The sequence below is a fragment of the Electrophorus electricus genome, chromosome 2 (genome assembly GCF_041902795.1).
Source record: "Electrophorus electricus isolate QZ-2024a chromosome 2, ASM4190279v1, whole genome shotgun sequence".
NCBI lineage: Eukaryota > Metazoa > Chordata > Actinopteri > Gymnotiformes > Gymnotidae > Electrophorus > Electrophorus electricus.
Window position 1 is genome coordinate 40,637,651 of NC_137498.1, and position 21,870 is coordinate 40,659,520.

The following is a 21,870-nucleotide window of genomic DNA, read 5'->3' on the forward strand; positions in this document are numbered from 1 at the left end:
TATGCAGCCTCCCTAACAGAGTTGACATGTGATTTGACTTGTTATCTTTCTGATTTGTGAAAAGTCACACAAGGTGATCAGATGTCTGCATCTCTTTGCCTCTGTGTCCTCTTGTAACAGAATGAATATTACTGTAGGTTAGACTTTCTCTGGAAGAACAAGTTCAAACGGGAATGTGAAGAGATTGAGACTATGGAGAACCTCAACCGGGTGCTCCTGGAAAATGTGCTACCTGCTCATGTAGCAGAACACTTCCTTGCTCGGAATTGGAAGAATGAGGCAAGTGTATGCATATGCACTGATCAAAAGGACAGTGAAACTTATTGAACAACCGGATGAGGCAATGTAATGTTTCTGTGCCTTCCAAAAAATATTTAAATTGAATGAGTTTACGTCATTTCCAATTCTTAGGTTAAATCTAAAATCATCATCTTTCCTTTTTCCTCACCACATTTATTAATGATGCCTGCTATAATTTGTTTTGCAGGACCTCTACCACCAGTCGTATGACCTAGTGTGTGTCATGTTTGCCTCCATCCCAGACTTTAAGGAATTCTACACAGAATCTGATGTAAACAAGGAGGGATTGGAGTGTCTCAGACTCCTCAATGAGATTATAGCAGATTTTGATGAGGTATAGAATAGTGTAGAAACATATTCAGCATACTATCTATCTCATTGCTATCAGTTTCATTTCCAATTATATTTTGAAAAGATGTATGGGAACTGAAATATTTAGACGTGAACTGCCAAAACTAATCATTTCAATCATATTGTTAAATTAACATGAAAGCAATATTAACATAAATGTGATCTTTGTAATCTGGGGACTACACTGAAAAAATGCATTTTAGACCCTGACTGAAATGAATTTATGAATTTACTCATAAAACAGCTTTACTGCTTTTTCTGGGGTATTTGATTGATTTCCTTGACTGAGTATTTGCTCTCTCCTCATCACTGGCAGTTATTATCCAAACCCAAATTTAGTGGAGTGGAGAAGATAAAGACTATCGGCAGCACCTACATGGCTGCTACTGGACTCAACATCACTCCTGGGGCAGAGTATGCACAGGTGAGCCTATGTACTCAGTTTGGGGGGGGAAATAAAAATACTACAAACAATTAATTTGAAGCTCAGATCACAGAGCTAAAATTCTGTAATAAACACTAAGATTGTTCAGAAATGTTAAACACCCACATTCTCTAACATCTCTAACATCAACTTTCTCCAAAAAACACTAATATATGTATGATAACAGCTGGATTTTGTGGTGGTTTTTAGTGAACGTTTGGTTGGTGTACTCTGGGCTCTATGTTTCTTTTGGGGTTTATTAATTCTCCAAGAAACAAAACGTGGTCTTTTTATATAGGCGTGGATGTTGGTGAAAATTGGGAGTAAAAATAAATTATGATTTTCCCTGTCTCTCTATCTTTAAGGATCATGACAGGCAGTACATGCACATTGGCACAATGGTTGAGTTTGCCTTTGCCCTTGTGGGAAAACTTGATGTTATTAATAAACATTCTTTCAATGACTTCAAACTGCGAGTGGGTGAGTAGGAAAAGTACATAAAAGAATAATTGTGCACAGGAACATGACAATTCAACATCAGGGTATTAACATGTACTTCAAATTATATAAGGCCTATGTCAACCTATATGGTTTCCAAGAACAGTTTCACAAACATTTTAGTATCCTAGAAATTCATGCAGAGGAAAGTCTATGTTGTAGATGTGATGTCTTTCTAGCATTAGCCTTTCCAAAGCTAAAATTCGTTTTACATAGCTTTGGGATTTGTGCTCAATAGGAATAAACCATGGACCACTAATTGCTGGAGTAATAGGAGCACAGAAGCCACAGTATGATATTTGGGGCAACACTGTGAATGTGGCCAGTCGGATGGAGAGCACAGGAGTCCTTGGGAAGATTCAGGTATGTTTCTGTTCCCGTCTACACTGTACAGTAAGCATGCCAGCATTTAATGGGGTTGCTTTTGTCAGTATTCTTAGCATTGAATTCCTTTCTTCGTTATTCTTTCCAGGTCACTGAAGAAACTAGTCGGGTCTTGCAGATGTTGGGATACATGTGCTCGTGTCGCGGGATCATCAATGTAAAGGGCAAAGGGGACCTCAAGACATTCTTTGTGCACACTGAGATGACCAGAACCTTATCGCAAGGGAATGTTATGACTTGAACTTCTCTCTTTCTCATGCGTGCTCTCTCTCTCACACACACAGATCAACAATGGCCAGAAGTACACACATGAAAACCTGTCACTCACTTTCTCATTCTCTCACTCTCTCTCTCTCTCTGTCCACACACACACACACTCGCAGAGAGAGAGAGAGAGAGAGAGAGAGAGAGAGAGAGAGAGAGAGAGAGAGAATATAATCAACTCTGTAAATAAATCTACATTTCTCACCCAGGTGTGGATGGACAGATCAGTTCGAGAATATAACGGTCTGAATGAAACCTAGACAAGCCACTGTGTGTGCAAATCAATACAGAGAACAGCTGAGGGTTTGTAAAACAATTAAGGAAAAGTTAGACATATGTGTTTGTTTTGGTGCAACCATTTTCTTATCAATTAAAGAATTTCTCTATAAACATTACTGTGTTCATTTATATGTAAAATTTATTATCTGCTATCCCAGATAAAGATTAACAGTCATAGCAAAAGAAAGAGGAAAAAAAAAAAACAAATGACAAGTAAGAAAAAAAATTTTTTTAATTAATTTTCTCACACGTATTGCATACCTTATGAGTAAAAAGTTACTTTCAAACCGGAACAACAGTCCCGTATCCCTCCTCCACTGTTCTGGTAATTCCGTTTTTCCTGTAGACTACCAAACTGTCGTCCTGGTGTGTACAGGGCTGGGGGCAGACGACGCCCATACTCAGAGGACGACAGCACAGCTGATGATTCCTAAGGAAGGGGTGGGCAGAGTCGAAGTGAATTGGGAAAAAATAAGGCTACTTGTTTGTAGCTAGTTGGTAACTATTTATCTTAAAAGACTAAGGTATTCCTAACACACGCACTCAATCCCTGTTGCAATAACGGCTACTGATTATCAGTGACTAGTAATTAGCTACAACTACACACCACATGATGTCAAAAGTACAGAAAACCAGGCAGAGGTTACGAGGGTTTATATGCTCCAGTTAGGTTTAGCTTTAATCCTAAACGAGGTTTGAAAGTTTGCCTACCTCGTTGAAAATGTCCAGTCCACGGCTCTTTGCATGTTCTCTGTCATCTCGGTGCAACTTGTTATGGTAACCTTCAGCTCGTTGATATATAGTCATATAAATACATTTCTGGTGCCTTACAGCTAGAGATCGTACCAATTAGGAAAACTAACTAGCTAGCCAACCTAGCTAACAAGATGGTTTAGCTAGGTTAGTTTAGCTAGATAGGCTAACTAAATGTAGTGTTATCTTAGAATTGCAGCTGAAATAACGTTCTTCTTTGGGTCCACTTCTTCTTGGTGGTATAAAACTAAATACAAACAATGTAGACAGTGGTTTTGACTTTTCTTGGGATAATACGTCCATTTTTTAAGTATTTGAAAGAACAGTTAACGTCATGCTCAACCTTTTGACAGACCTAAGAGATAAACAGATTTTGGTTGCTTAGCACGTGGACCCAGTGACGGGTGACATCGCACGCCCACGTGTGACAAAGACGTGTGAGTGTTGACAGTCACGGCACCACAAAAACAGGCCCCGACCTCGTGGGTTAGGACCCCAGTTTGTTGACGTTAATTGTATAGTCAAATTTTGTTCGGTGTCTGCTTCTCTGTTGTGTTTAGTTTGTTTTTCATCGAGCACAGTTGTGAACCACTCTTGCAGATTTGAAAGCACATGAAATAATAAAAGGCTAAAACATTTAACCATTAGTGCCATTAGTGAATGACTTTGTTGTCAAAGTTAACTTTTGTATGCAGGATTTTTAAAAAGAGCATATTAACCCAAAACCAGTTCTGCTGTAAATGATCCAGTGTTAACCAAACTCTTGCGTTTTGCTTTCACTCACTTGCATATTGTATGGATTTTCATGCTCTGTAATATTTTAATAATGTTTGTTGGTTTTGTTTTTGCATCATGTTAAATCCCACTGTGCCTACATTGGGCTTTGACTCATGTTATTGTAAGCAACCAAATTCAATTAAACAAAGCAAAAAGTAGCCTTTTCCATAGAGGAAGGGTAAACTACCATGATCACTACAAGAGGAGTCAAGATCTTTATAAATAACTTTCATACAATGAGTGACTGCAGTAAGCACCACTTTCTAAAAAAAAAAAAAAAAAAAAAAAAAAAAAAAAAAAGCCTTGGTGGAGGCTTTTAAAGTAACAAACACTTTTGTTGTTGGCATTTTAAAAAGTGCTCTTGAAAAGTACTTCTGGAATACCTGTTTCCCTGGTGTTGCTAAATTTTTTAAAACTGAGTTAGCCACTTGTGCAAACGCGCCACACTATTTCACATCGCACATGGCGCGTGCGTATGTGCACGTTGTGTGTGGACAGAATGAGTAGGCAAATCAAAGGGGATGTTATAGTCAGATGACGCTTGCTGCAGTAATATTAGTGCAATTTCAGCTCAAGTGCTGCGCCCAAAGTGACAGGGAGCTTAGATCCTGCGATCTTCAACCCTACAGCTGCTTGGAAGTGACCCTACGAGTGAGCTGTCCGATGCCTGTAGCACATCTCTGTTAATTAGAGCAATTTTGAAGTGCTATAGTTAAATCAACACATATTAATTCAACATTTAGAGTCTTTCTGTGCACTAAAAAGCCAAGTTTAAGATGTTAACGAGTGAGTGGGGGGAAATCTAAAGTGCTGTTATTGCTGGTGACATATCAATTATAGCGGCGCACAGCGACTTTATCACATTCCGGCTTTTTACGTATTTACACCTCTGGCTGGTGAACAGATTCTCTATATGTAGCCTTTTGGCAATATAGAAACACATGGGGTTGTTTACAGAAGTCAGCAAGTGGTGAAGATGATGAAAATATATACACTACCAAAGTGCAGGCACCTTCCTCTTGTCTACACATTAGTCCACAGTAGTCAGTGATGGTCAAGATTTTCTCTATATCAGAAAAGTCTTCAGTACTATAGTAGGGGAATTATAGAATCACTTTACATCACTCATTGTACATGCACTATTAACAGAACGCTTCATATACTTGTTGTTTGCTATTGCACTGATTGCTGTTTGATATTGTACTTGTGCTTATTCAATGGGTCAGTTTGACTCTAACCTGCTGTACTGTACTAGGATGTGTTCTATGAGTAAATGACAAAGCACTTTTGTAAGTCGCTCTGGATAAGAGCGTCTGCCAAATGCTGTAAATGTAAATGTAGGATGCCCATGGGCCCACAAAGGAGGATGCAACTTGACTAAAGAGTAAGTCTGCCATTCATTATGTGCTAACATTTTATTTATTTAAAAATAAATGAGACCCATAAATGTAAAATATTCTTTTTGTTATTTTTCATTCTGTTACTGTGCAAGGGCCAGTAACCTGTAAATCAAATTCTAAAGTTACAGAGACAAATTAAAAGACAACAGAATCAGCCCAGTTTAACACATACTACATTTAGCTGATGCTTTTTATCCAAAGCAAGCTATGGGTGAGTACAACTTGAGTAATTGAGGGTTAAGGGTCTTGCTCAGGGACCCAACAGTGGCAAGGCTTGAACTGGCAAACTTTTGATTACAAGTTGAGTACCTTAACCATTGAGCTACCACTGCCCTTAACACAGAATGAAAAAAGATGACAGATGTCACCTACATTGTGCTTTGGAAAAATGCTGTCTCATTATCTTCTTGCTTTTCTTGAAATTATTGAAGTCAGAGATGTAGTGTGCTTCTGTGTATGACAAAACAGATCTAGCATCTTTTTCATCATCTTTACCTATTTCCTCAAAGAAAATAGTAAAAATCTGCTAATGTAAAGTGTAGTGCACTGTGTGAACTTTGATTTTAGTCTTTATGTCTTTGTGTATTAGCTGTCCATTAGTATAAATGATATATTGCTAATGTATACATGCTACATTGCTAAAGTATACAAATGCTACATTGCTAATGTATACATCACTACAAGATGACCACATCAATCTCTGTTACAAAAATACTTTATTTCTTATAAACACAATGTTATACACAATGTTATGCATTGATACAACACTCTGGAGTGATATTGCAATCTCTTTGTTGATGTGGTAAGTAAATAATATTATTAAATAAACCAAAATACATTCCTATAAATGACTGATCTTAAATCTATATTTCACATTTCTGCAAACTTATTTCTGTACTGTTTACATTAAAACAATATATATTCTAAAAAATAATGGAGTTAAATGGGCCCTACAAATTACCCGATAAGCCTGACAAGTTCGTGTGCTGATGTCTATTCTGCTGTGACATTCTTCTGTCTCAGGCAAATACAACACACAAATTTAGTATTTTCCATTGTGAAATATCTTTAGTAGCAAATCCAAACAGTAGGTTGGCAATACATAATTTTGATATGCTGCCTGCAATAAAGGCTTAGTCTAATTATCCTTTTATATTCTCAATCTACAACTATGGCCTTCATCACAGCTTCCATCTCTTAGGACTAAAGAGTTTTCCTTAAATTACATCCAATTTGTGTGAAATGGTCCATTAGTCCAATCCCTAACAGAGTGTATTTTTTAAATTGAGTCCTTTTTTCTTTCTTTTTTAATATATATTTTCCCCGTTTCTTTCTTTCTTGCAGTGGTACATGATTGTGGGGGGGGGGGGGGGGGGGGGGTTGGATGTGGATTGGAGACACTGAACAAAGACCAATCAGAAAATCCACACAACCCATTAAGCTTTAATTGCAAGAGGAAAATGAGAAGCGGAGGGGTTACGTCATCATTCACGTGCAACTAGAGCAAAATCGCCTGCTCTGTAGTCCACGCTTGTCGTCCAACTACTGAAATCTACCGAGCCTATACTACCCCCTGCTGGGCTGGCTCTACATTATAACTGCAAATAGGCATATCCCAAAAAGCCTGATACGGTTTTGTTAGTTTCCCTGCCTAAACACCGGATTTTAAATAAATGTTTGTGTAAATATAATGTCAGACGCGCGAAGAAAAAATTATGCAGTTGTTAGGAGCGGGGTGGTTTGGTGTGTCCTTCTCCAGAAACAACCACAGTGAACTGCAGATAAAAAGACTGAACAAGACTGAACGGAGTGTAAACTACCTTAGGCATGCATTTTTACCGCGACTGATTAATCAATCTGTAGCCTCTATATATTATTCTCCTATTTATTATTTGCCACCATAATCTATACTTATCTTCGTATGACTTCAGAACGGAAATGGATAGCTGAAAGCTTTGTTTTTGGTTTCGGGGGAAAAAAAGAGAAGCCAAAAGTAAAGAAACCTACATTACCGCCTACATTCTTTTCCGCTTCAGACACACCTACAGGCCAATTACGTCTTATTCCTCAGATTATGAACGCGAACAAGTCCGGACTGGAATATGGGTGCGACAAAAGAAAGGAGGCGTTGCAGTTGTGTTCATGCGAATCGTGAAACAAAATCTGCTCAGTATTTGCCGTCCACAATTAGGCAATAGATCCGTTGTTATAAATCGGCTATAGTTTGTCGCACATCTTAATCGCAAATTACTTTAAGTCTCTTTTCATTAACAGTAAACCGAGTCTCGCACGTACACGTGTTTAGAAGATTTCGAAGTTAGGGAAGACGGTGGAGGTATGTGTGTGTGAGCACAGTTGACCTGCACTTAAGGGAATTTGCAATGTGCAGCCGGGCGCTGGAACCATAAGGTAACGATGACGAACAATATTTCTCACTTCACACATGGGTAAAGCCTGCTTTGGTTTGGGTATGTGGTTTTAGTTGAGCGGTAGATAACGTTTCCATGATACCTTGAACTTCAATCTCATTATGACTTGAAATGTTGAATATTAACCTTGGCAAATTCTCATTGGTCACTTGATAGGCAACCAAAAATAAACCACCAAAAAAGGCCGGACGCCACAACAAACGGCATTACAACGAATTGTCAACAAATGCTTTGATGCTCTGTCAAAACGTTGTAGCGCTTATATACAGTTGTCATTCCTGTTGGTTTACCACAGTGCCTCCGACTTTTTTTTTTTTTCTACCTAAGAGATTGACTTCAGTTACTATATTGGCTACTTGAATGTGTTACTTGCTTTTACAGAGTTTTGATATTTCCTCGACTTGTCTCTCCTGCCCTAAACCCCCGCCCTCTCTCTCTCTCTCTCTCTCTCTCTCTCTCTCTCTCTCTCTCTCTCTCTCTCTAATATCCCACTATCCCTCTGTCTATCAATTAATTTCACTCTCAGAATATACAGTCATGCGTCGATTCAGCTCTGAAGGGTCTCTGCAGGACTTGGAATTCTTGTCTTGGAAGAGGGCAGCTTTGAAGGATGACATCCATGATGAGGAAGTTCAGGAGGACACATATAAGCACCTGTCACACCTTGGGAATGAGACAGCCAGGGAAACAGTAACCTTTCCATGCACCCCGGCTGTGCTGGAGAGTGCCGGGGGCAGGTCTGTGCTTACTAAAGAGCACAGCGTTAGCGTGGAGACCCTGACCAATCTGGACAACATGTCCTCTGGTTTCCTTCGGGTAACGGCCCTTAATGAAAGCTTCAAAGCCTACAGTGACAGCCAGCTAACTGGACGTGCCACAGACAGTACTGACAGTATGGGAAAGGAGGAGGATACCGTGCCATCTCCCTCATCTATGGCCAGTCACTGTTGCTTCCAAACTCCTGAGTCCCAAACCCATCGATACCATGTAATGTCAAAGCTGTCAGCTGCCAAACTGCATCTGAAGAGTCTATTTGGGCAGGTAAAGTGGTAGAGGGGTTGATAGGAGGATGGGGTTGTTGTTTTTTTTTGTTCAAAGGTATTTCTGTCCAATTTGCGTGTATACTGTTCGTTTGTGCTGTTAGGAATCAAGATGTTTAGATTGCTATAAGACATTGGCTGAAGTAAGGGCAGACAAGTAGTGTATTTAGCACAGGTGAGATTAAGTTTAATTCGTGTTGCACGCTTTCACACGGCAGTTCTGGTCCCAGCATTAAGACTCTCATTTCTGAAGTTCTCTTTGCTGATTCGCTCTGTCACTGAGATTGAGCGCAAAACTGAAATTGTGTAGGAATGCTCACATATGTTGTCATTCCAGACATTCTCTCTGCCCAGTGTTGGCACTGAGGCAGGCCATTCCCTGTCCATGACATCGACACATTTGGCAAGGGATCAATTCAAGTCTAAAGCAAACATTTCAAAGGCCACGTTGGGGCTTTGAGAAACCTTCATTCCTTTGAAAACTGTTGGTCCGTACTAGGCTAAGCTTGTATCTTAATGCTATATTGTCACACTTTCTCTATGCTATTAATGCCTCGTGAAGTATGGCATAAATAGACCTATGGAATTTTATCTGGCTTCTTGTGAAATAATAGACTAAAGAAATTTGTCCTCACCAAGAAATCCTATTTTTTTCTTTTACTATAGAGTCCACAGTCCTCCCATTCAAATCTTGCAGCTGCAGAGCAAAGAGACCAAGAAAACAGGTAAAATCAGTTTGCCATTATTGTAAATAGCTGTGTGATCACTTTTTTTTCATCCTGATCTGATATGAACAGTTCCAACATTCCTCTTCAGAGATGACCTTGTTCTGCCTGGTTGTGTGGGTGTGGGTTTTGACTCAGGTCAGGTGAAACTGAACTTTTTATCGTGCCTCGTCTTGCACTTGTAGCTTTGCCTTTATCTTTAAAAGAAATGTTTATCTCTTATCTTTTTCTTTGTTGTACCCCTCGCCATCCATCATGGCTCAATGTCTTCCTTCTTCTTTGTGTTTCACCCCTTCTAATTTCCTTCCAGAATTTCATGCTGACTAATGCTGCAATTTCTCAACTGACAGTGTCAAAGAGAAGCGGTCTCGGTTCCGAAAGCAGTGGAGCCAGGTGGGTCACGGCAAGACACGCCTCAGCAGGCAGGAGGTGGAGAAGTGGGCAGAGTCTCTCCACGCCCTGCTGGACAGCAGAGGTGAGGGCCAAAGCCACCACTCTGCCATTTTATGAGGCAAAATAACCACAGGCTCATTAAAGAGACCACTGTGTGTTTCTGTGGTGTTAATGATTTCAGCATGTTGTGGTAGCTGTAAACAACCCAAAACCCAATTTCTCTGTGATAATTATGTTCAGCAACAGAGTGAATGCAACTGGTTTTGGTGGGATGGATTATCTCGACCAGTGCAAGCACACACCTGTAACAGAATGCAACACAGCTTCCCTTTAGACAAATGTGTGCTAATCTGTGTTCTGCATGTGGATGACTTTGAACCAGATTAAATCGCACTGTTTCCTCCTGGCAACATCAGTGATTGTAAGGCTAGTTCTTCGTTGCTCTAGCGATAGGATCAGCTGTATAAGAGAATTTTAACGGAAGTGTTATTTTTGTCACACGATTTGCAAAACCCATCCTGTGACTTATGACATTGACCCAGCATAAAAATAACAGAGTTGCAATCTCAGTTGGTTTGAACTTGATATGGAAGTACTACTGTCTGCAGTTTCAAGTGAAAATGACCAAGGTTCATTGTAGTTAAGTATTGGGAATACATTCTGTGAAACCCTTGGAGCCATAAAGAAAGTATTTCAACTACATGATTTGGGATTATCTTATTATCTGTGTTTTGTCTTATGTTAGATTTGTCTTATGTGGTTTGTGGAACATGAGTATGTTGTAACATCTGTGTCTCCCTTCATTTCCTCTCTACGCCCAACAGTTGTTTTTTTTTTTCCCTTGAGAAAACTTTGCAGGCAGTTGTGCAAAGGCAAGATAACTTGTAAGTTAAGTGAAAAGAAAAGGAAAATAATTAGGAAAAAACTCCAATAAGCAAACTATTGAGCTTTATGTCCAGTGCTCTGAGAGTGTGTGTACATTTGTTACACAGAACACGTCTTTCCGTGTCTCCTTTCTGCTGGCCACTCGCCACCCTAAAGATGGTAGTCCGTAGGGGCTGTGTGTGTTTTTTCCGACTGCAGTTGTTCACTTTGCCCCTCCTTCTCCACTCTTTCCATCACTCTTCTCCAGTGGGCGTGTCCGTGTTCGAGGCATTCCTCCGCTCCGAGTTCAGTGAAGAAAACCTCCAGTTCTACTTGGCCTGTGAGCAGTACAGACGCTCGTCCAACACCTTCAGCCTGCAGAGGCGTGCAAAGGAAATCATCGCCACCTACATACAGCCCGGTGCTCCCCGAGAGGTGTGCGTGTGGATGTGTGTGACACTCCCAACATGTCACCCCTGTATGTTGAATGTGCCATTTTCTGATGTGTGTCTGTGCTCTCATCCAGATAAACCTGGACTTTAAGACTCGGGAGCTGACGCTACAGCTCCTCAAGGCACCCTCTCATAACTCCCTCTGCCACGCGCAGCAACGCATCCGCTCCCTGCTGGACACAGACTGTTACCCACGTTTCCTCCAGTCCAACATCTACCTCACGCTCTTGAGTGATGGCTACTAGACCCAGGATAGAACAGTGTGATTATGGACTGAACGGCTTTTAATTGGCTGATATGGCGCAGCTGCCTGTTGATGGGCAGGTGCCTGAAAGGATAAGTGCAATGATGCTATGTCAGCTGGAAGACTTGTGAAAATCATAAAAAACCAATTGATGGAGTAAATAAACTACTGTTTTTACCCCCTCCAAGATTTTTAATATATTGCTGAAAATGAAACTGATGAGTGATTGCAGTGAATGGAAAAGTCTGATCTTGTCTTAAGTGCATGTTTATTCCAAAGGGCCAATTACCCTGAAGTCCTGGCCTTAGAGAGATATGCACACAACCTTGTAATCATTAAACAGATCTAGGGCCCATCACCCCTGAGTGAGCAGAAGCCAGGCTGACAGGAAAGGAAAAACTCGTCTGGCAAGGTTGGGCTCTCATCACAGCACTTGCTGTGCAGTATCACTGTGGGAAACAATCCTTTGTTTGGGTCAGTGCAAGATGCTGATGTAAACAAGGAGTAACCTTTTGAAGCCTTACTCCAAGTAATCGGTTTGGCAGTTTTCCTGAAATTTCTTCCTACAAGTCTGTTTTTCAGAATAAGTTTGTTGATAGTTGTGTTACCTAAGGTACCAGGGTTGTACTGTGTTTGTGCCAGTTCAGAACATGTAGAAATAAATTATATTTTATATTGTTCTCTATGACCTACAAGTCGTGTGTGTGTGTGTGTGTGTGTGTGTGTGTGTGTGTGTGTGTGTGTAATTTGGAAAGTAGAGGAGTGTGTGTTCAGACCAGTACAATAACAAGAGTGCTTGGTACTATTCTCAGCAGGAAGCTCTTTCCACCAGATCCAAAGACCTGCAAACGCTTGTTACATCTGTGTCTTCACTCTCGTAGACTAATTAGGGTGATACTGTTATTTTAATGTGTTTTTTTTTTTTTTTTGTATTTATTTTTACTCGAACAACTCGTCTAAAACAATACAAGATAAGTCACAATGCTTCAGGTTAAGTCCGTTTCACCACCACCATCTTAATAGGACACTGATGGGTTTTTGGGTAAATTCTAACTCCTCAGTCGTCACTCCTACACACTATTTAGGACATTGTTGTTAACAAGAAACTTATGCTGAATGCTGTGATTAAAAATGTGTAATATCTTGTCCTAATCCTCATTGGATTTCCTTAACTGTAGTAGCAATAACTTCCACAAGAGACTTGTGTGATCCTACTGGCATGTTAATTTGCATTATACAAGGCAAATTTTCTAGGCTCTTAAAATTTTTTCAGAGATAGGAGTTTTTAAAACCCACTCTCCGTGTTATTTACCCAAGGTCTACCCTTAATCCAAAAAACATCAAATTATGAGAATGGTGTGTTACATTTTTTAGCTAATAGTGATAAGATGATCCTGTTCATTTTCAATTTTTGTTTATTTTGAAATACAAAATTCCTTGAACATATATGCATAATACTGTTTTAACAGCTGTAAAACCAAGCTGTTTAAACGCAGGTTTACAGTAATCTTAAAAGTGTGACTTTGTGCCCTGTAGGGAGTCTATCTGGTGCCACACTGCTGCACATGTTCAAAGCCACAGCATCTTAAGTCTTTACGGCTTTCCCATCTTCAGATTATTTCTTCTGGTCTTTAACATCCCTGGGCTAGTTAAGAGTTTCCACAGCCAAGGCTATGGGGAGCCTTTCCTCTCCTCTTTCCCCCGCCAGTCCCTGCTTTGCCTTCCTCTCCATCATGTCCTCCAGTCCCCTCCTTTCCTCTGATCTCCTGCCAGCTTTTCTGTCTTTCATCACCAGGGGCACGTGCTGCGGTTTTCCTGTTTCTGTCTGACCCACTGGGCCGTGTAGCGCCTCTCTCCCACTGTCCAGGACCAGCCGGACCCTCTTGGTGCCCTCTTTGCCTCCACAGCCATCTTCGCTCCCTTTGTGTCTCTGGCTACTTCAGGCCAGGACGGTTCCTTGCCTCCCCTCAGGCTCGCGCTGTGCAGGTCGGCTGCCTCCTCTTCTGGCCCTGGGGCTGCCCTGGGGGTCTGCTGCCTGCGAGTGCTCCGGGAGCTGCACAGCGCCGGCAGTGACGCAGCCTGGCTCTGAGGGAGTGGTGTGCTGAGGAGAGAAGAGAGAAACATTGGCAGAAAAAGTGAACCTCAGACAGGAAGAGATGTTACGAGGAAAGAGAGGAATAAGTCCTTCTTCGAAATTTCATCAATAGAGTAATCAGACAGCTGTTGTCAGGGGACTTATGAACGTTCCTGGATAACCACACTGCGTTTTTAGTTCTTCTGCTTTCTGACTTGGCATCATGTTTGGCCTTATGTGAAGTCTGTAACTCTCATACATGGCGTGACGCATAGCCAACCTTTCTGCTGTGTTTGTGTGTTCCAGTGCGTCTGCCTGTCCCCCTGTGTCACACTCTTTCACACTGACCACTGGCTGCAATCCTGAGGAAGCATACATGACAACTACTAACAAGGCAACACGTGGGATACGTAGTGTCCTCCGGACCACAGCAGCTGTCGTTACACACTCTGCTGCGGTGCAAGGATCCGGGTTCAAAAGACACGTTACCTGGCAGCTTCGACGTGCTCAGCTGTTCCGCCAATAAGAGCCCAAGGCCTCTGCTGGTCATATGGCGACTGTAGAGATGGTTCCTGGCAACCAAACCCTGATTGCTACAGGAGGGGAAGGGGAATGTAAACACAGGGGATGTGGGGAGAGCGTGGATTCCAGCATGGGCACCACCAATGAACAGGGACAAACGCAAATTTGGAGGTGGGGAAGGGGGCCATGCCATAAAAAAATAAAATAAAATAAATAAATAGAAAGAAACAATTAAGAAAGTGTGAGAAAGGAAAAACATAAAAAAAGAAGAACATAAGTAACAATTAGAAAACTCAAACTTATAATAGAATGCAATAATATTTAATGAACACAATATTTAGTGAACAAAAATAATAAAGGAAAAAGAGGACATGCAAATGACTGTGATGTTCCTGAATATGCGAAGATTTAAGAAGCAACAAAATGTTGTGGTGGGGGGGGGAGTTGTTTGTTTGTTTGACTTCTATACATAGTCAGCTTGTTTAGATGGGAGAACTCATAATAGCGTTTAACTACTTTTAGTTATGTATTGTAATTTTTGAATATGTGATTTGAGAAACAACATGCTTTTTTTGTTCAACTCCTTTTAATGAATATGAAACAAAGTGCTATGGGGAAGACAGTGTTAATTATTTTGTCACAATAACAGTAAAGAAATGCACTAGGTACAAATCGCAGTTTCACCTGCATTTTACACTTCATGGGTCAATGACAAATTAGACCTTTCAAAATGCACTTCTCTATGCTGGAGCAAAAGCCATAACCTTTCAAAAATCTTTCAGATACATCACTTCCCTTCCCTACCACTTGATGTGAACACCCAGAATTTCCTCTATTTCAGCATTAGGTTTCACTTCCACAACCCTATTAGTAAATCAAACAAAATTACAGAACGAGTTAAGAGGTTTAAAAAAAAACAGGCATCTTTAGGGCTATGATGTCATAGGTTAAAAGGTTAATGAAAGCTGGGCTGAGATCTATTCAGAGAACTGTAAAGATGTTTGACCAGAGCAGCGCACACCAGAAGAAAGAACGTGTTCGGCGTTTTTGCGTTTGAAAAAGAGAGTGGTCAATTTTGTCATGAAAAGGTGCCACAAAGAAAAGGGAAGAGAAAGAAAAAAAAAGAAATACCGCGTATGAAGTAAAAAATATGTCAAGCCAGGGAGAAGAGAGGGAGGAAAGAGAGGGAGGAAAGAGAAGAAAAACAGCTGTTTAGAGGACAGTGTATGGACGATGAGCTCCCGGAACAAGCAGAGTTCACTGTACACAGTGAGGAGAGGCAATTCTAGTTTTTGCAGTCCAGTCAGTCATTCAGCCAGGCACAGAGGTGTCATGAAAGACACAACACCCCTCACTGCCCTTACGTCCCCAGGGTAGGACAGACGGTGCGCCTCTGAGTGCCTTTTCACTAGCTGAGCACCTGCCTGTGCTCGTAGCGTACAGCAAGGGAAGCGGGTTTCGTCAGTTTCAGTAGTCGGTGGCAGTAGTCAGTCCTGCGGGAATGGTATGAATTCAGCTGCAGTGGTGTCTGAAGTGGAAGGCCTGATTGTTTCTTGTCATGCAATGGAAGGTGTGACGCGCGAGCCGGACTGAGGAGAAACCCATACCTGGTGCGTTTCGCCCTGCAGCTGTCAGATAGCTGCGGGCGAGTGGTGATTCCTCGCCGTGGCCCTGGGATGGGGGCGGGGCAAGGAGGAGTGCGGCTGGGGGAGGAGCCAACACTGAGCGAACGAGAAAACTGGGAGGATATACCCACAGGTGGAGAGGGAGGCGTGGCCGTGGGGCAAACGAAAGGCCAGGGGCGGGCCTTCTGCTCCACTCGCACAGCTTTAAAAACACACAGAGGACACAACAGGAGAGAGACAGAGACTCTACCTAATCTTTCCCAGACCACAGTAATCACTGTGCAAAGAATGTTATTAAAAAGTCTGACAAAGTCCTACAATCAGCTAGCTGTGTATTAAAAGCCTCCTGTGGAGCATGTGACCAAGTCTGCAGGTCTGCTTCTACACTTCTTAAAAATGCTGCAAGACTCTGGAGAAGTGTTTTGTGCATCTTGCTAAATGCGCTCCACGTAAACTGTTCTTCTCAACACTACTTTCTACAACTCTCAGCATGGAGGATTTTCAAACATCATTTACGTACCCTCCCGCTCCATCAAGGAATATGGTTTGATCTCTCCTTCTGGTTTTTTGGGTTGAACTTTTCTCAGTTGGACTGCTGCTACAGAAACAATAAACTCATAAACAGCAGATAAAGAAACTACTATAAGTCACACAAATGCACTTGTTTCTGAAATATCAGAATTTGGGGACACCTTGCCTTCTTTTGAAATGTTCAGAGCAGTGTTTGATTTTCACAGAGAAATAATATCTAGAAGGGTTTTATTAATATCAAAAGCAGTTATAATTACCTAAAGAGATTTCTTTTGCTTTAAAGGTCACCATAATTTACACAGGTGATAGTTATCCTCAAAATAAACCTAATTAGGTTTTATGATGTTAAGTTATTGTAAGACAAAAAAAACCCCAAAAACATAGATTTTAAACATTAAATAAAAAGGTTGTTTCCAATTTTTTTGACTGGAAGTGCAGGTCCACAAACCTTCATACTTATGTGCATACACTGCACTGTTGGCTAATGACATAAGCACTCTCGGCTTGTTGGGGAGTTGGGGTGGGGGGGTGGGGGGTTGTTATAGGATGCTTGGTTACAACACGTCAGAATTTGCAAGCAGGTAGGAGCACAGCTCCAATGCTATGCTTCCATTGTTCAACATATCAGGCAAATCGGCCGTGCTGTCAATCGGGAATTTCATCTGAATGCCAGATCGCTAAGCTACCCTGCCATGATCACCCCCCTCGAGGTGAGCTTCAACTGTATGCAATAGGACTAGATGGACAGGTTTTGTGACCTTATTGGTCTTGAATATAACGCACTGAGAAATGATGAGTCGCCCCAGAACATTCATGGAAGGAAGAAAAGCTCTTCTTCACAATGCATGAATATTCATGAGAGTAATGAGGGACAGCAGGCCAATCCTACTCCACGCATTCTCTAACTCCACACCATGTGTTCAGCATCATGGCTCCAGCCCAACACGCCAGGCCCGCCAAAAATGCCCACACATGCATGACAGAGACCTTACCTGATTTATACCTGAAGAAGCCATCAAACACCACAAAATTATTCACCTGTAAAAGAGGAAACAGAGAATGTCAGAGATGTGCGATCTGAGACTCATTTTCTGGAAAATGTTCTTTAGAGCTGAACCACTCACTAGAAATAGCATTTCTTTAATTTGCTAAAGCAAACAGTTTGTAACTAATATAGCAGCCATGTTACACCAAATAAATACACTGAATTCATTCAAATACATATTTAATGTTGGATTATACAAAACAACATAAAAGCCAAGAAAATATTATCATACTATCTCTACTGTCTTAAAACATGAATAATCTCTCGAGTAATTAAGATGTAAAAAAAAAATGCTATAAATAAAACAGCCTGCACCGGACTGTGATTCCAGGAAGGATAAAGTAGGTTTAACAATCACGTGAGGATTAAACTCATCATAAGGGTGACATTAGATCTTAACAACTGATATTATGGTACGATAATGCGCATGAAGCACACCTGAGGCACACTGTGTTTAAGTCCAAAGTGCTTTTCTAGGAAGGCCAGGAATTTGGAGGAAGGTCTATCATATGCCATTTGTTCAGGTTTGACTTTCTTATGCTGGCAGAAAAAAAAGAAAAGAAGAAGAAAACAGTAGTTTTATTTTATATTAAACATATTATTTAAGATAAGCATAATAACGAGAGTCAAAGATAATCTTGGCTCTATAGTAAGTATGCTATATAAAATTTACAGGACTACCCATGTGTGAATGAACCTGAAAAAAAATAAATAAATCACATCATGAACAACCTTTAAAAATATATATATTTGGTACAGGAATTAGCATTTACATTTGAACCCATTATGCAAATTCATCCAGATGTATATTTCATGTAGCACTATATGGAGAAAACTATATGCAGTTTGACAGCTTCCCAGCCAACACCCATTGATAACAAGTGTACAAAATCAAGCACAAAAGCCCAGCTCAGTGACTTTAAACAGAGTACTGTGATCAGATGCCTCCTTCCCCACAAGTCAGTCTGTGAAATTTCTGCCTGGGTACATCTGCTCCCGTCAACTTTAATTGCATTTATTGTGAAATGGGAAGGTCTAGGAGCAACAACATCAGCCAAAAAGAAAAAAGATCCACAGGGCTACAGAGTTCTGAAGTCTATATAGCATAAAAAAATCACCCATCCCCTGTTGCTCCACTCACTATAAAGCATCTGAACAGAAACCCAAGATGATGATGCACTATGCCAACCATTGGCCAAAGTGGTGTAAAGGACACTCTGGAGTTTGATATAAAAATCTGGCCTGCCAGGAGAATGTTTGGTGAAAGTCTGGATGGTGTACAGATAATGCTCTGGGCTGTTTAGGTATTGGGCACATCCACTTTGTATGATTAAGCATTACCATCTTCCTTCACTGGAACAAAGACATTTTATATGCCCCCAAACTAATGTCAGTAATTTGCGGAAAGCCCTTTCCTGTTATGGTGTGGAGTAACTCAGGTCAATAAAGGAGTGTGGAGTGTGGTGTGGAGTGTCATGCACCATAGCTCAGCATAACTGAACACCTTTGGAATGAATTGGAATGTCAGTTGTGAGCCAGGCCTACTCATCCAAAGTGAGTGCCTAACCTCACAAATGCTTTTTTGACAAAATGGGCACAAATACCTACAGATACACTACAAAATCTTGTGGAACCTTTTAAGGCATATTAAGGCCATTGGTTTTGGAAAGGAATGTCTTACAACCAAAACGTATACACACACACATACACATATATATATATGTATGTGTGTGTGAGATATCACATCACACATACATACATACATACATACATACATACATACATACATACATATGTGTATGTGTGTGTGCACATTTAGAGAATGGAGAATGGACGTACTGTACATAAACACATACATACATTACATATACACACACACACACACACACACACACACATACATATAAATACACACAAACACGCACACACACACACACATATACATATACACACACACACGCACGCACGCACATATAAATATACACACACACGCACGCACATACATATAAATACACACACACACACACACACACACGCACATACATATAAATACACACACGCACATACATATAAATACACACACGCACATACATATAAATACACACACGCACATATACATACACACACACATACATATACATACACACACATACACACACATACATACACACACATATACATATATGTCATTATCAAATCACAATCATAAAAAATGTGTCATGACTTGCAAACATAAACTAGAGATTATTTTTATAGACCTTTTCAATATGGTATGGCTCACCTCCAGCATAAAGTGGAACAGCTCCAGCCCATATCCGTGTCGCTGCATGCTCTCTGTCACATAGAAGTCCAGCACGCACTGGGGTTCCGTCTCCACATGTGCCCCCTGCTGGTCCTAACGGTTAATGCAGCATTGTAATGGAGGATGTGCATGTCCCACCCATTCAGCAAGACAGAGAAAACCAGAGGAAAAGCACCTACAAGTAGAAACAGCTTCTTGTATCCAACTTTTAGGTATCCTACTGCAACTCCTCTACCTCTGATCAGAACAAAAGGAGGGAAAGAGACCGTTATTGACAACTGGGATGAAGTTGACATTTTAGGACCTAGATACTGAAAAAATAGGACAACATACACAGAGGCTTGGGAATATGTTATTGCACATCATAAAGCCTTTTAGTTTAGACAATTAAATGTATATGTCCCCGATATAAAATTTTATTTAAGTTACAGTTCCGACTCAAATGCATATATTGCCATACCAGACTTCCCTGGTGATTCGTTCAGCTGTCTACCAAAATTAACAATGTTCTCTGAACTGCTTGAATTGAAACCAAAACACACACTGCCATGGGCAACAAAGGTGAAACACGCAGGCTACCCATTACGCTCTCCATCCTTCAGCAGGTACAGATGATGTCTGTTGGACTGGAGTTTTGATGCACTTGTTATTGGTGCTGGCAACTGCTGAGCCTGAGGGGAAACAGTACATTGTATATGGTCAAAAACACTTTGTCAACACCCATCCCAAAAAATAAATTCATTTAAAAAATTTGAACATTCTGTCTAATACAATAAAATCACCTTGGCTGAAGCTTTCCCCAGCTCATCAATGACCATGGCAGTCTGATTTTGGGCATCAAGTCTGAAATGGAAATACACATAAGGAGGCTAAAGAACTAACAACAAAATTACTTATAGGTGCGCTCTTTTTGTAGTAATTAGTTTTACAATGCAAGTTTGACTATGCAACTTTCGCATGAAGGTAGGCTAGCACTTACTAATTTAAGAAGACAAGGAGATTATTTACGTGATTTTTTTTGCGTCTGATGGCAATAAATATGCTTTTTTGACGTCATGCAGCAATATCAAATGCATATTAGAGAAGGCAAGGAAGAGAAACTGTTACTAACCAAACCTAACCTAATTTTGTATTTATTGTTCAAAGATCACGGCATATAAGACAATCTTTTTAAAAAGAAAGAAAAAAGCCCCTAGACCGTGCACGTAAGACCGCACCTCCCAAAGCATTGTGACTTATCTTGTATTGTTTTAGACGAGTTGGTCGAGTAAAAATAAATACAAAAAATAAAAACCACATCAAAAATAAATAGCTACCTTCCGTGCGTTTTTCGGCCAGCATACAAATTTTGATCCAGCATAGAAATTCTCTCGGGAAAAAGACCGTTTAAATCGAACGGGAAATCCATAGCAGTCTAAGCGCTGGTGAAATGGGTCGACTCTTCGGCAGGAATAAAATCTTCAGACAACACAACGATGATGCTTATTTTATGCAGCTGGGATTCACTGGCAATGCTCATTGCACCGTTTGCATGCTAACAAAATAGTATTCGCGACATGGTTTCAACGTTATGCAGCTAAAAGTCAGACAGTCGTGCAGGGATTTAGCAATAGGCCTGTTGTATCACTGCTTCTGCTGCCCTTCGTGGTACTTCTCACTACCCCCGGGCGAGATCGAGCGCGGCGACTGTCCACCGCAGCCGTGGTGCCAATAAGATGCACGAATCAGGGTTAGCCCAGAAATCGCTTGTAGGCTTTCGTCAGGCTACATCGGGTTGGACAGTCACGTTTCCCGAGCGCTTCGCCTGAACAAAAGGCAACATTTAGATGCAAAACGGGAAAATCTTAATGATAACATAAAATGTTCTGCCCATCTGCCTTTCTTCCGCTTCCTCTTGGCAACGGCGCAGTGTTCCAGCGTTTACATAGTGACACTTTAAACCCACCGTAAATTCATTATTTCGTAGTTAATATATTTTTAGGAACTATGAAAAATCTTATTTCTAACGCAATTTAGCAATCATGGCAGAAGGGAACAAAACACAAGAGAACAAAATACAATACAATACGTCATCCTGAACTCATTATCATAAGATAGCCCAATTCCCCACATTTAGAGGCTATACTGTAACATTTGTGACCTTTAAACCAAAGAAGGTATTTATCTACTTGAATGTCCAAGTTGGAGTTGTTTG

The 21,870-nt window shown here is 40.7% G+C and overlaps 4 protein-coding genes across 14 annotated transcripts in view; 2 read left to right on the top strand and 2 right to left on the bottom strand.

Moving 5' to 3' along the window:
* adcy2b (adenylate cyclase 2b (brain)) overlaps positions 1-2,385 on the top strand; it is a 42,213-nt gene extending 39,828 nt beyond the window's left edge. For 2 of the 3 annotated variants that reach the window (XM_035529406.2, XM_027030425.3), the window contains exons 21-26: positions 121-279; positions 488-634; positions 968-1,075; positions 1,441-1,555; positions 1,812-1,936; positions 2,046-2,385. In XM_035529406.2, the coding sequence (XP_035385299.1) occupies positions 121-279; positions 488-634; positions 968-1,075; positions 1,441-1,555; positions 1,812-1,936; positions 2,046-2,198 (807 nt within the window). In that variant the 3' untranslated portion in view covers positions 2,199-2,385. The remainder of the gene's footprint in view (positions 1-120; positions 280-487; positions 635-967; positions 1,076-1,440; positions 1,556-1,811; positions 1,937-2,045) is intronic. The other variant, XM_035529408.2, reaches the window with a different exon arrangement.
* A 236-nt stretch (positions 2,386-2,621) lies between these two features.
* On the bottom strand, positions 2,622-4,243 carry cfap90 (cilia and flagella associated protein 90). The gene is given in 4 exon segments (XM_027030429.3): positions 2,622-2,849; positions 2,851-2,930; positions 3,212-3,319; positions 3,425-4,243. Coding segments are annotated over 4 exon segments (387 nt in total). The 5' UTR covers positions 3,557-4,243; the 3' UTR covers positions 2,622-2,782.
* A 3,230-nt stretch (positions 4,244-7,473) lies between these two features.
* si:ch211-152p11.4 (uncharacterized) lies at positions 7,474-12,146 on the top strand. The gene is made up of 6 exons (XM_027030413.3): positions 7,474-7,839; positions 8,386-8,900; positions 9,566-9,624; positions 9,975-10,099; positions 11,150-11,316; positions 11,408-12,146. Exons 2-6 carry the CDS (start codon positions 8,397-8,399, stop codon positions 11,576-11,578), a joined length of 1,026 nt encoding a protein of 341 aa, XP_026886214.2. The 5' UTR covers positions 7,474-7,839; positions 8,386-8,396; the 3' UTR covers positions 11,579-12,146.
* Positions 12,147-12,974: 828 nt separating this feature from the next.
* On the bottom strand, positions 12,975-21,742 carry LOC113590338 (alpha-tubulin N-acetyltransferase 1). Of its 9 annotated transcripts, none has more exons than XM_035529507.2 (12): positions 20,993-21,742; positions 20,459-20,519; positions 20,256-20,347; positions 19,856-19,913; positions 19,656-19,769; positions 17,813-17,914; positions 17,322-17,367; positions 16,319-16,393; positions 15,781-16,000; positions 14,141-14,244; positions 13,932-14,013; positions 12,975-13,678 (listed from the first exon to the last, which is right to left on the bottom strand). In XM_035529507.2, exons 1-12 carry the CDS (start codon positions 21,082-21,084, stop codon positions 13,366-13,368), a joined length of 1,359 nt encoding a protein of 452 aa, XP_035385400.1. In that variant the 5' UTR covers positions 21,085-21,742; the 3' UTR covers positions 12,975-13,365. The 9 variants fall into 9 exon arrangements, 6 of the variants coding, with proteins under 6 accessions (XP_035385400.1, XP_026886234.2, XP_035385402.1 ...); XM_027030433.3 differs by having other exon boundaries at positions 16,319-16,396; positions 20,993-21,740; XM_035529509.2 differs by lacking the exon at positions 13,932-14,013 and having other exon boundaries at positions 13,404-13,678; positions 16,319-16,396; positions 20,993-21,738.
* Between the last annotated feature and the right edge of the window lie 128 nt (positions 21,743-21,870).

What these genes read in the sequence shown, in the direction of transcription:
- si:ch211-152p11.4 (XM_027030413.3), top strand. Translation starts at nt 8,397, where the DNA reads ATGCGTCGATTCAGCTCTGAAGGGTCTCTGCAGGACTTGGAATTCTTG. An exon ending in TGAAGAGTCTATTTGGGCAG is followed by an intron (nt 8,901 to 9,565) that starts GTAAAGTGGTAG and finishes CTTTTACTATAG; the next exon opens with AGTCCACAGTCCTCCCATTC. An exon ending in AGCCCGGTGCTCCCCGAGAG is followed by an intron (nt 11,317 to 11,407) that starts GTGTGCGTGTGG and finishes GCTCTCATCCAG; the next exon opens with ATAAACCTGGACTTTAAGAC.
- LOC113590338 (XM_027030433.3), bottom strand. Translation starts at nt 21,084, where the DNA reads ATGGATTTCCCGTTCGATTTAAACGGTCTTTTTCCCGAGAGAATTTCT. An exon ending in TGGGGAAAGCTTCAGCCAAG is followed by an intron (nt 20,348 to 20,458) that starts GTGATTTTATTG and finishes GTTTCCCCTCAG; the next exon opens with GCTCAGCAGTTGCCAGCACC. An exon ending in TTCCTTGATGGAGCGGGAGG is followed by an intron (nt 16,001 to 16,318) that starts GTACGTAAATGA and finishes GTGTTTTTAAAG; the next exon opens with CTGTGCGAGTGGAGCAGAAG.